The following is a 13,571-nucleotide window of genomic DNA, read 5'->3' on the forward strand; positions in this document are numbered from 1 at the left end:
TGTATTTCTTCATAGATGGGTAGACAGTTTAAGCAGGTAGGAAGACAGACATATTCAGGCAGACAAGAGATTCTTGTAGAGAGGAATGGTCTGTCACATGTGACAGTCTTCATTTATTTTCCTTTATTAATATTGAATTTTGCCAGTGGGTATATTTAGTTCATAAATGTGAAATTTTGGTTCAGCAAATCATCTAGCAGCATCTTTCAATGTATTATTCTATGACATTCACAATAGCCATTCTTCTACTCTGTCAGCATTAGCTCAAATCAGCTATAAGACAGAATGATGGATAACCATTCTAAAATATCCATCCCATAAACATTTATGCAGATTGAATGCATCATATACTCATGCATTACTTTACCTTCTCTGCCTAGTCCTCAAACAGCTACACAATTTCCACTTTTAAGTACATTGGATGTCTGTACGTTTCACATTAAATAGTCACACACACATTATTAGCATGTTTTCAACCCCCCCCCCTTTATTTTTGCTAAAATTAATCTATTTTCTTTTAATATACTGTGGCCTATTTGGTTAGGCAGCTCCATATCCATGTGTGGAAAATTACGCTATGTATGTATACATCTATATATATAAATGAGTGATGGCATCACGGCGACCAACAAAACAACAAAACTACAGGCCCCCCAACTTCGAAATTTGACAACACAACCCATCATCCACGGCTCCAGTAAGATACAACAAAAAGAAAAGAAAAATAAAGTCCTAATTAGAGGGAAATGAATAATTGTTTTTATCCAACTGCTGCCAGTTAGAAGACTAATCTCTGCCCACTCCTAGCAACCAACTCAGCCCCTGGGGACAGGCAGATTTAGGCCTCAGGCCTCTTCCACAGATTATCTAATTTGCACTGGATTATATGGCAGTGTAGACTCAAGGCCCTTCCACACAGCTATATAACCCATTTATAATCTTATATTATCTGCTTTGCACTGGATTATCTTCACACTACCATATAATCCACTTCAGTGTGCATTTTATACAGCTGGAAAGAAGGGGACTCATATAATCCAGTTCTAAGCAGATAATATAAGATTATCAATATACAGTAGAGTCTCACTTATCCAACATAAACAGGCCGGCAGGATAAGTGAATATGTTGGATAATAAGAAGGGATTCAGGAAAAGCCGATTAAACATCAAATTAGGTAATTGTTATACAAATTAAGCACCAAAACATCATATTATACAACAAATTTGACAGAAAAAGTAGTTTCAGGTGCAGTAATGCTATGTAGTAATTACAGTAGAGTCTCACTTATCCAACATTCTGGATTATCCAACGCATTTTTGTAGTCAATGTTTTCAATATATCGTAAATATAGTAATTACTACATAGCATTACTGCGTATTGAACTACTTTTTCTGCCAAATTTGTTGTCTAACATGATGTTTTGGTGCTTCATTTGTAAAATCATAACCTAATTTGATGTTTAATAGGCTTTTCCTTAATGCCTCCTTATTTTCCAACATATTCACTTATCCAACATTCTGCTGGCCCGTTTATGTTGGATAAGTGAGACTCTACTGTACTGTATTTACAAATTTACCACTAAAATATCACAATGAATTTAAAACACTGACTACAAAAACATTGATTATGAAAAGGCAGACTGCATTGGATAATCTAGAACATTGTATAAGCAAATGTTAGATAAGTGAGATTCTACTTTAATATGCAATAATTACTGGGATAGAATAATGCAGAACAATATAATCTCTAAAACCAGGACAGTAAATAAAGAGCAACACTCTGAAAGCAGGGAAATTGGAAATTCCACAAAGGAAACAATCAGGGCCAGCTAACACCTCCCAAGAAAGGATTCTTCCAGAAAGAAAGCTGAGAAGGGAGTGAAGCACTGTGTATTACTTGTACTTGCCTATGTATGGTAAATCCAGAAAGAATAACTGCTGCATGTTTATTTATTTACAGTATTTATATTCCACCCTTCTCACCCCGAAGGGGACTCAGGGTGGATTACAATGAACACATATATGGCAAACATTCAATGCCAACAGACAAACAATATATATAGACAGACACAGAGGCATTTAACATTTTTTTTCCAGCTTCACGATTCCGGCCACAGGGGGAACTGTTGCTTCACTGTCCACTAGTGGCTGCACTTCCTCATTCTTTTCCTCGTGTTCTGCTGGCAGTTTTATGATGTTGTAAATTAGTTAAATTAGCCTCCCGCATAAAGCGTACTTAAATTTTCCTACTTGATAGATGCAACTGTCTTTCGGGGCTGCATAGGTCAACAGCAAGCCGGGCTATTTAATGGTCGGGGGCTTAACCCGACCCGGGCTTCGAACTCATGACCTCTCAGTCAGTAGTGATTTATTACAGCTGGTTACTAGCCAGCTGCGCCACAGCCCGGCATGTTTATCTCTCCTTCCTGACAACAATACCTAAGTTAGATATTCAAAATACTGCTATTCAGCTGTTTGTCAGGAAAATGAGGTTTAATCCATGAGTTCTTCCGCCTTTACTGAGAAAGTACTCAGCATATTAGCAGCATTCAGTTTATTGAGATAAGAGATTATGGCTAGCATCCTGTTAGTACAATTTACTAACCCTTGCTTTTTTGTGGTTTTGAACACAGTTTTGTGTTGTTTGTAGAGATGCGTTTTAATATGTGTATTTGCAGTATTTTTACAATGTTTATGTGTTTTAATTGTTCTGTAATCCGCTTTGAGCCATGAGGAGAGGCAGGTAAGCAGAGGTGGTTCAACCACCAGGCCAACTAGGCAGTTGCCTGTGGCGCCATCTTGTTGGGGTCGCCATCGAGGCAACTCCTGTCTCCTGCAGCCTGCCTCCACCGCCGCACCTCCCTCCGCAAGGAAGGAGCCGAGGTTGCCGCTTTGGGGAGCAGAGAAGTGGCGCCAGGAAGGCGTTCGGGACTTTGCAGAGCAGAGAAGCCGCTGAATGCCTTCCTGGCGAGGCCTTCCTGGCATTCGGCGGTTTGGGGAGAAGAGAAGATGCGAACGCTTTCATTCTTGCCAGGAAGGAGTTCGGGGCTTTGGGGAGCAGAGAAGCGGCACCTCTCTGCTCCCCAAACCACCGAACGCCTTCCTGGTGAGGCCTCACCAGGAAGGCCTCACCAGGAAGGTCTTCAGTGCTCTCGGTGCCCGCGCTGGGCCCGCCTTTGGGTCCTTCAGAGATTGTGAGGTAAGTGGGGTTTGTATATCTGTAGAAGGTCCAGGGTGGGAGAAAGAACTCTAATTAATCACCTTGATTAGCATTTAATGGCCCTGTGGCTTCAAGGTCTGGCTTCTTCTTGCCTGGGAGAATCTTTTTTTGGGAGGTGTTAGCTGTCCCTGATTGTTTACTGTCTGGATTTCTCCTGTTTTTAGAGGGTTGTTCTTTATTTATCATCCTGATTTTAGAGTTTTTTTTTTAATACCGGGGGCTATCTGGGTTATCTAAGTCCACACTGCCCTATATCCCTGTTCAATGTTTGGTGCTAAATTCGCAAATATAGTAATTCCTACATAACATTACCATGTATTGAACTGCTTTTTCTGTTGATTTGTTGTAAAACATGATGTTTTGGAGCTTAATTTGTAAAATCTTAATCTAATTTGGTGTTTAATAGGCTTTTCCTTAATCCCTCCTTATTATCCAACATTTTCGCTTATCCAATGCTTTTATTTTTCAGTGATTGGTTTTGGGGGGGGGGGGCGCCAAAATTCTGTTCACCTACACTTGAAAAATACCCAGGGCCGGCTCTGCAGGTAAGAACCAACAACAACAGCAACTACAACAATGTTCGAGCTGATTTGAAATTCTGGCATTGATAATTGAGTCCCTGAAAAAGCCTGACTAAAAATGTGTAAGTCTGGATAACGCATGCAGTACTTACTTTACATCATGGGGCTGGAGAAAAGAACATTGTACAATGGAGAATATTTTAGTAATAAAGGCATCTACCAGTGGATCCACCTACCGATGAAACCTGATGAAGGAGGGTTGGGTTGTATCTCTTCCTTGGTATTTTCTTGAATGATATCCCAGAGCTGCCATATAAATTTTGGATGGAGAATGTAAAATGGTTGGTTTGGATTCTTTCTGCGATGTTGTACGTATGGAGTAAACAAATTGTAGTCTGGTTTCTTAAACCACTAGTAGAGGAAATAAAAACATATATTTTATTGAAGTGCTAAATGCATACTAAATCATGACATATTGGCAGCTCTGTCTTCATACAAAAATCATGGCAAGTAAATCTGGATTTCTATTACTTGAAACCTATTCTCTCCATTAGGAATCTCAATAAGTAGATCTCTCAAACCGATTTGAATTTCTTCATGTTAACCAAATTTGGAAGACAAAAAGGTAACTTTCAGGATCAAAACAACACTGCCCCCTGTATGAGATTGCTGAAAATGTCAGTCTCTCTTTCCCTCAGTTTCACTATTTTAGCTTTAATGTTGTTTGATTTCAATTCCATATATTTTCAATTGTACAAAGTTAGCAAAATGAATATAGATCTTAACATTTATATTTAATTACATTTATTAGTTATAGACTGTATTTCTTCAATTCTAAGACATCACCAATTGTAAAATGCACACTAATTTCAGTCCCACCAACAGAAAAAAGGTTTATTTATATACATAAAAGAAACACTAGCAATTCAAATACGTATCCCATTTTTAGAGGTATTCATATAGGAAAAACTTGATCTTAGAATTGATGAACTAAAGTATTAATATAATATATACATTTAATTACAGAATTGTGTATATAACATTTAATTTATTTCAGTTATTCATACAGTATTAATTATACATTTGTTTTATATGTCATTTTACTATACACACAAACACACATACACGTATATATGCATAATTCACTCCTGAAAGAGTTATCATGGAGGAAAGGTGTCTCAACTGAAGCTTTATCACCAGTCCTTGTTTCTAACAACAAGCCACATTTTTGTATATGACTTTTTGTGAAGTTTCTCTGATAGTGCATTTTTGTATGATTGTTCTGACTGAAGACTGCATACTAAAAAAACTGGCATATCAAAATATCTATGTTTCAATTTATATACTGATTTCCATTAAAATATGGAATTAACTTTTCTCATAGCTAATGGTGCAGAAAATAACTACCTGGCCAGGTAGTATAGCAAAGGATTTAAAAAAAAACAGAAGGAGAGCAAATTTACAAGTCCTCCAATTGTAGAAGAATAATTTTTCACAGTTTACTATTGTTTCAGTTGGGCAATAGAGGACTATGAATACAGAATTGCAGTTGGAGAAGCATTTGCACCAGGGAGGTCACTTTAGTAGCAGTGAGGGTAAAAAGATGGGACAATCAGGAAGGAAGGAAGGAAGGAAGGAAGGAAGGAAGGAAGGAAGGAAGGAAGGAAGGAAGGAAGGAAGGAAGAAAAGAAGGAAGGAGTCTGGTTGCTAGAAAAATATATTAATTTGTGTTTGGCCAGCATTAACCCAATTTTGTCTTTGTTATCACAATTGTTAGAAGGCTTAATCTCCAGGATTCAATGTATTGAACTGGCCAAAGCAAAATGTGAAGCTACTCTTACAGGATCCATGGCTCCCTCTAGTGCCAACAGGTGAACATTAATAAATTCAGCAGAGTCATGGAATCACAGAAAGTTCACCACTGGATGAAAAATTTACATGAGGCAGGCAAATAATTCCTGCATTAACACTGGCTTGTCTAAACCAGGGAGAGCAGTCCCAAGTCAAAGGAGCATAAAAATTGTGCCTCTTCTCTGTAGAAGTTCATGGTTTTAAGCTATAATTACGAGAAAACGTGTTGCATGGCTACACAGAAAGAAGGAAAATGACATATGGGCTCACTAAATAGTAAAGGAAGAGTATCATTTGATACCAGTGCCAGCTATTGTTCTGTTGTTGGTAATAGGAAAATGTGTTTTGGGCACAGGGCAGTGACATATGGCATTCATAATATTTCTCTTAAGGAACTAAAGTTAACTATTTTAGTTAGTTTTGACTCAAGAAATGAGAATATTAGGGATATATGATTGTTTGTTTGTTTTTTAAAAAAATCCCAACTATAATAGTAACTACTGATGTCAAGAAACTATAATGTAAGATATTCCTTAGTAACAATAGCTTTCCTAGCTATGATTTCTTCCATCAGGTAGCAAGATTACTTACAGATGCTGAACTGTATCCTAGCTGGTGACTTACCACATTGAGATTTGCAGAATAGGGAGCAGGATCCCAAGCTACTAAGATAACATCTTTATATAAGGAGTTCTCAATGAAATGATGGTTTGGATTGGTAAGAATCTGAAAAATACAAAAACACACATCTGCTAAAACCTTTCTGAATCAAATCTCTATATTTATCAGTGTACCTTTTTCATGTGTATGTGTATATGTACATAGGAAGACACAGTAGGTTAAAATACCTTTTATTTTAAAATAAAAATCTAAGATAAGCATGGGATTCTAAACTGTCTATGCTAAGATTTAAATTACCACTATATCAGCTGGGAATGGAAGCACCTTCTCAATATATTGAGCCACCAGTATATTAAGTTGGTATTAAGTTGGTATCACAGTGTCTGCTTTGTGGGACCTCTAATATGACAGTGATACCGCTGCATGTCCCATGCTTGGTGAAGTTTTCTATAAAACTTCAATCACTCCATCATTATATCAGGATTTACCTCCACTTTTCCCTATGAAGGCTGTGGGTATGCCTCCCTCCAAAGTGGGAGACTATACATCTATATTTTTTGAAATATTTTTTGTAAGACTACTTTATTACAAAGAGACAGATGATAGTGTAATCCCTTTTTAAAACAAGCATCCAATTCCAAAGATGAGTGTGTATTAATTTATTGAGAGAGGTTCCAAAATTTGAGACTTTATGAATAAATGAAACTGTAGATGTTGGTCCTGCAGATTTTATCCTTGGGTATCTTATTATATGTATTTTGATAGTCTGGTGTTTTATCTCTTTGTTTTAAACATGCTGTGCCTCCCTCAATCCGCAAGGAGGGTCATACATTAATAATAATAATAATCATCATCATCATCACCATCATCGTAGTAGTAGTAATGGGGATGCACAGTATTTTTCTCTAATATGTATCTTGAAACATTTTGTGATACTGTGATCTACTCACCAAACAGTTTTGAATTAGTACCTTAGAATTTACTGGGACACATAGATAGGCAACTGTATTTCTAGAAAAAGATTGTTTTAAGACCAGCTGAAAAATAGTTAAATCTTGGGCCAATCAAATCCAACACTCTTTAATACTTACTGAAAGCAAATTGGTTAAACATTTAGTTGAAGCATGAGATTTTAAATTCTCTTTTGAAATCAAGCAAGTTTAAAGCCGAACATAAAACATACCAGCAAATATGTACCATGAATTCATTTCTGAGCAAATATACTTAAATTATTGAGACTTGCCTACACTGTGCCCTTAATCTGGATCTATTGACATTAAATTGAATTAGATTACTTGTTGGAATCACAGATGCCTTAAAGGGCCAGACTTAAAAGTGTCTTCAAAACAGAGTTTATAGAAACAAAAGGAAAATGACGCAGGGACATTTAAATGCAGTTCCACTGGTCAAAAACTCAAAAACCCAAACCAGACCTGGTTCAAAAGGGTAAACAGAAATGCATTCCAGATCAACTAGATGCAAAAAGCAACAAGTCAAACAAAGTGCTCTAAGGCAAAACAAAAAGGCACAGTACACAAATGGTTAACAGAGGGAGTTGCAAGTAGAGAAGCATCCAGGGCCGGTTGTTACTAGGCGGCCGCGTCAGCGGCCGCCTCGGGCGCAGGGCCCGGGGGGCGCCGTCAGGCTTCCCCCCTCCCAGCGGGGACCATGAGCTCACTCGCCGGCGAACAGGAAGGCCTGTTCGGTGACGAGCGAGCTCATGGCCGGCTGGGATGGCCCTGGATGGCCGGCCTGTGCGCCCTGGCCCCGCCTCTCACGTTGTGTGAGAGGCGGGGTCGGGGTGAGCTGCGTGGGAGGCGGGGCCAGGGTTGGCCCCGCCTCCCGCGCAGCTCAGCCTTGCCCGTCTGGCCTTTTCCAGGCGGGCAGACTGCACCGAAGGTCCCTGCAGGCCGCGATCGCGGCCTGCAGGGACCTCCAGTGCAGTCGGCCTGCCTGGAAAAGCCCAGGCCGCGCGGGGCGGGAGGCAAGGCCCCGTCTGGGCGGAGCCCTGCCTCCCGGCCTGTGCGCCCCGGCCCCGCCTCTCACGTTGCGTGAGAGGCGGGGTCGGGGTGAGCTGCGTGGGAGGCGGGGCCAGGGTTGGCCCTGCCTCCCACGCAGCTCAGCCTCGCCCGTCTGGCCTTTACCAGGCGGGCCGACTGCACCGAAGGTCCCTGCAGGCCGCGATCGCGGCCTGCAGGGACCTCCGGTGCAGTCGGCCTGCCTGGAAAAGCCCAGGCCGCGCAGGGCGGGAGGCAAGGCCCCGTCTGGGCGGAGCCCTGCCTCCCGGCCTGTGCGCCCCGGCCCCGCCTCTCACGTTGCGTGAGAGGCGGGGTCGGGGTGAGCTGCGTGGGAGGCGGGGCCAGGGTTGGCCCTGCCTCCCACGCAGCTCAGCCTCGCCCGTCTGGCCTTTACCAGGCGGGCCGACTGCACCGAAGGTCCCTGCAGGCCGCGATCGCGGCCTGCAGGGACCTCCGGTGCAGTCGGCCTGCCTGGAAAAGCCCAGGCCGCGCAGGGCGGGAGGCAAGGCCCCGTCTGGGCGGAGCCCTGCCTCCCGGCCTGTGCGCCCCGGCCCCGCCTCTCACGTTGCGTGAGAGGCGGGGTCGGGGTGAGCTGCGTGGGAGGCGGGGCCAGGGTTGGCCCTGCCTCCCACGCAGCTCAGCCTCGCCCGTCTGGCCTTTACCAGGCGGGCCGACTGCACCGAAGGTCCCTGGAGGCCGCGATCGCGGCCTGCAGGGACCTCCAGTGCAGTCGGCCTGCCTGGAAAAGCCCAGGCCGCGCGGGGCGGGAGGCAAGGCCCCGTCTGGGCGGAGCCCTGCCTCCCGGCCTGTGCGCCCCGGCCCCGCCTCTCACGCTGGGTGAGAGGCAGGGTCGGGGTGAGCTGCACGGGAGGCGGGGCCAGCCCTGGCCCCGCCTCCCGCGCTGCTCGCCGTGACCCCGCCTCCCACGCTACGTGAGAGGCGGGGCCAGGGAGCAGGAGGCGGGGCCCGCCGGCGCCGCGGTAGGCGTGGCCATGTGCCTCCCGCGGCACATGGCCACGCCTTCCGCGGCGCCGGTGGGGGGGGGCGCAATTTCCCCCCTCGCTTTACATATAAATTTATCTCCGGCCGGCCCTGGAAGCATCCAAGGCCGAAGCAGGAGGAATCCAAAGCAGCATTGCTCCAGTGTCTGCAGAAGCAGCATCTCCAGCTAAACTGGTTCAGGTCCAAACTGCATATCCGAGTCCAACACCGAACATGAAACAGGCAGCAGCAAGACTACAAGAAACTTTCCCAATACCCAGCACACGAACGCACATCAACACCTTGCCTTCTGTGAAGACCCCTCACCCCTGAACCCACTTTTATCTACAAACCATCATCAGAGGATGAACTGACCACCGCCCCATCACCATCCCCCACAGCTGCTCCCAGCTCTTCATGTGAATTCCTTTGACTCTCCCTCCAGTTCCTCCATCTCTTGTCAAGACTTAGATCTCAAGAATCAGTTGGATCCCCTGATTGCCAGTCTTCACTCCCAGAGAACCCCATAAAAGTATCACTAGTTGCTGGTGCCTCACAAATAGCTTGCACTTCTCTTATCTTAGTCCAATCCATGGTGTCTCCTTCTTCTCCTTCACTCATTGACCCATCATCCCCAGAGAATCCCTCAAATGACTCTTCATCTGTAGGTTCTGTAGGTATGTCCCGAATTCTCTTTCTCTGCTGCTCATCATGAGATTCCTGCTCCCGAGTAACCCTTTTCCCCCTTCTGGCATCCATACTACTGTTTGTAACGTTACTCACAGGCTCTACTACAACATTACTCTTGTCCATGTTGATTTCCCTTCTTCAATATAACTGAATTAAATCTTCATTTCAGTTCCCCTTAGATACCAATCAACGATGTACTGTATTATTTTGTATGCTGTCCATTATTTTCGGCACAACAACATATTTAAATCACTTTGGCAAGGTGCAGTCTGCAGGACACACACAGCCATCAAAGTGTGGCCTCTGAATCCCCCAAAATACTCAGACACCCACATTTTAATTTTTGTGTCTTTTGGGGCAATTCTGTTCTCATCCAATTTGCAGCAAACATCCAAAACTGGTCACAAAATTGGTGGTACTATACTTGACCACTGCAAACCTGCTTAAAAAAAGGAGGGACGGCCTAAAATTGTTCAAAATGGCAGTTGGTGGTGACATTAGATCACTTTTGATACAATGAACTTTGTAAGTCCAACAATGCTGAGCACGAAAGAATCAGTCGGTGCATTAGGGTTAGTTTAAGTGACCCATGTGCCTTAATGCCTACCTCACTTGACCCCTAATATACTTAGCAATGTTTCTCCTTCTTGTCTCATCCCATAATTCCTATTACTGTTCTTTCCTAGCATGAAGCTAGTTCAGATTAATAACCTGAGTAACTTTTCTATCTTAGAATGGAGTTCCTATAATAAAGCCTTTTGTTTGTTTCTCTAAACCGGGGGTTCCCAAACTAAAGCCTGCAGGCCAGATGTAGCCTTCCAAGATAATATCTCCAGTCTTTGGCCTAAATTTTAGAGTTAGGGTTGCCCTAAATCTGAATCAACATGAAGGCTCACAAGAAAGCACACACTGGCTGCCGATCAGCTACCGAGCACAATTCAAAGTGCTAAATGATTCCGGCCCAGCTTACCTGTCCGAACGTGTTTCCCGCTATGACACATCACAAAATCTAAGATCCTCCGGGGAGGCCCTGCTCTCGGTCCCACCAGCCTCACAGGTGTGGCTGGCGGGGACGAGGGACGGGGCCTTTTCAGTGGTGGCCCCTCGCCTATGGAATGCCCTCCCAAACGAAATTAGACAGGCTCCCTCCCTCCTGTCTTTCCGAAAGAGAAAGGCTAATATGATGTATTTGTACTTTTAGCTGTCCAAAAACAGGTGAATTTTAGATTATGTTTTTGTTTTATGGCCAACATGGATATCCTGATAGCATAGCTATAATAACAAAATGACATCACCACATTCATAGCCAGAAGTTAAAGCTGCAAAAGAAGGCAGATGCTGTTTGTTCACCTCCAACTGCAATCCAGTCATCTTGTTTTACAAGAGAGAAAATGGCAGAGAAGGGTTCTTTAACCATTCCAGGGGAAATAACAAAAGAATTCACATCTTATACAGAATGGGATACATACAAGTATACTTTAGTTAATGAGATATATGTGTCCCTGGGCATTACTTCTTTAACAGAAAATTTGGTTCCAGAAGCAGAGATAACATGGAAAAAAATAGGCAGAGATTCTTACACAACTAAAAAGAAGAGCAGCTCTTATTTCAAGAAACCTTTAATGCAATATTAATATTATGCACTAATAGAGTACATTCATCAGGGATGGTTTTTATCTCCATGCTTCTTTTAATTTTCTTTTAGATATTTGTAATGATTTTTAACACGCTGGGAGGCATAGCTGGTGAGGAAGGCTCATTGTTGCTGAACCTTGTCCTGCTGCCACTGCCAAGGCTAGAAGAATTATGCCAAAGCATGGTAGTTCACCAGTTGGGTTCCAGATTTAATAAAATAGCTGCACTGGATGTCGAATGTTTACAGAGATTCCAGGAGTTAGCCACCATCTTTGTTTAAAAAATAAATTCTTAATAGAAGATGACCAATAGATATTGTTTTGATTATCTGTTAAATGTTGCTGCTGTGTTAAGTATATATTCCAATACACAAAACTAAGGGTCCTTCCAGACAGAGATCTGTCTCGCTTTTACCGGAGGCGTTTAAATGGTACCTCCAGTAAAAGTGAAATAATGCTGAGTGAACCAGGTTTCCCTGGTTTACTCCACATTAATTAAATATCTCATTAGATCTGGATCTGAATGGAATATCCAGGTCTAATAAGGTAATAGGCATGTGTGGACTGACTCTTGGGATGCGTCATGCATTTCCTGGGGGTCAAGCCACACAGCCATCTCACACTTGTGGGCTCCCCCTCCCCCCAAGCTACAAATTTCTCCCCTAAAACTTATTGAAAAGGGTCCCTGGAAGCCATTAAGCCTCTCTTTGCATCCTCCTGAGTGGAGAAAATGATCTCACCCCTCCCATCTCCTTAGGCGAATTTCCTCCACTCAGGAGGATGCGAGGAAAGGCTTAATGGCTGCCAAGGACCCTTTTCAGTAAGTTTTAGGGGGAAAATTTGAAGCTTCAGGGTGGCTTCATGCTATTCCGATTTCAATTGGGACGGCATGTAGCCACCCTTACAGGGAAAATCTGGGTTTTGTGTTGGGGGTGGGGACTAGAACTTGAGTGTAAGTGGGTTATTTTAAGCCATGTCCACTCGCGTCTTAGTTTAGAGTAGAAGGGCCCTTTGTAACAACAATTTCAACAAAGGCAACAAAATAATATCCAAGAAGTAGTACATCAATTCTACTTAAAGTGACGATCACTAAGTCATTGTCTGCCAGTCCCTGGTGAGTTTCCTTGAAAGAAAGAAACAACTGTAGCTAGTGGGTACAACTATGGCATCAATCTCTGGCACAATGGGAAAAAAATTACAGGTCTGTGCATCAGGTAGCTTAAGAAGTACCGATGACATAAAATAAAACAACATTTAAGCAGCTTGGGTCACTTGTGTCATTCACATATTGGAATTCACCCAGTCATCATAGTCTGTGGTGGGGATGATGAGTGATGCAATCTAGCAACATCTGTATCCCACCTCTGCATTAAAGACACTTACCTGGGAATTAATAATACGCATGGTGGTTTTATTTCCAACATCTTTTTCATAACCTCGGGTTGGAGCTGAATTGAATCGTAGAACTGCCTCATGGGAATCTAAAGCCAGAGAAGAACTATATTTAGATGTGTTTGTTGTATACATGCCTACTTGTTACCGTGTCCAATAGATTATTTTATATGATAAGTATATTTAGAACTTGCTTTGCTAAAAAAAAATTACCCTACCGTTTAAGAAAATGCAAATATCATCTATTTATTTATTTATTTTATTTATTTCAAATATTTCTATCCCGCCCTTCTCACCCGGAGGGACTCATCTATCTGTTATGTGCTGCTGTACTGTTCAACCCAAGGAACATTCAGATATTGATGTAAAGGAAATTGGTTAAGTTTATTGTCGAAGGCTTTCATGGCTGGAATCACAGGGTTGTGTGTTTTCTGAGCTGTTTCGCCCACATCTATATACCTCACAACCTCTGAGGATGCCTGCCATAGATGTGGGTGAAACGTCAGGAGAGAATACTTCTGGAACATGATAATAAAGCCTGGAAAACACACAACAACCCAGAAGTTGGTTATAAGCTTTCAAAATTAATACAGAAATATTAGCGGTTCACAGAACGATACACTGTTCTTCTATTATGCATAAT

The 13,571-nt window shown here is 42.8% G+C and overlaps 1 protein-coding gene across 5 annotated transcripts in view; it reads right to left on the reverse strand.

Annotated features, from left to right (window-relative positions):
- st6gal2 (ST6 beta-galactoside alpha-2,6-sialyltransferase 2) overlaps positions 1 to 13,571 on the reverse strand; it is a 93,862-nt gene that overhangs the window by 18,690 nt on the left and 61,601 nt on the right. For all 5 annotated transcript variants that reach the window (XM_062974324.1, XM_008107068.3, XM_062974325.1 and 2 more), the window contains 3 exons: positions 12,920 to 13,017; positions 6,217 to 6,318; positions 3,978 to 4,152 (listed from right to left, as the gene is read on the reverse strand). In XM_062974324.1, the coding sequence (XP_062830394.1) occupies positions 3,978 to 4,152; positions 6,217 to 6,318; positions 12,920 to 13,017 (375 nt within the window). The remainder of the gene's footprint in view (positions 1 to 3,977; positions 4,153 to 6,216; positions 6,319 to 12,919; positions 13,018 to 13,571) is intronic.

Source organism: Anolis carolinensis, chromosome 3 (assembly GCF_035594765.1).
Source record: "Anolis carolinensis isolate JA03-04 chromosome 3, rAnoCar3.1.pri, whole genome shotgun sequence".
Taxonomy (NCBI): Eukaryota; Metazoa; Chordata; class Lepidosauria; order Squamata; family Dactyloidae; genus Anolis; species Anolis carolinensis.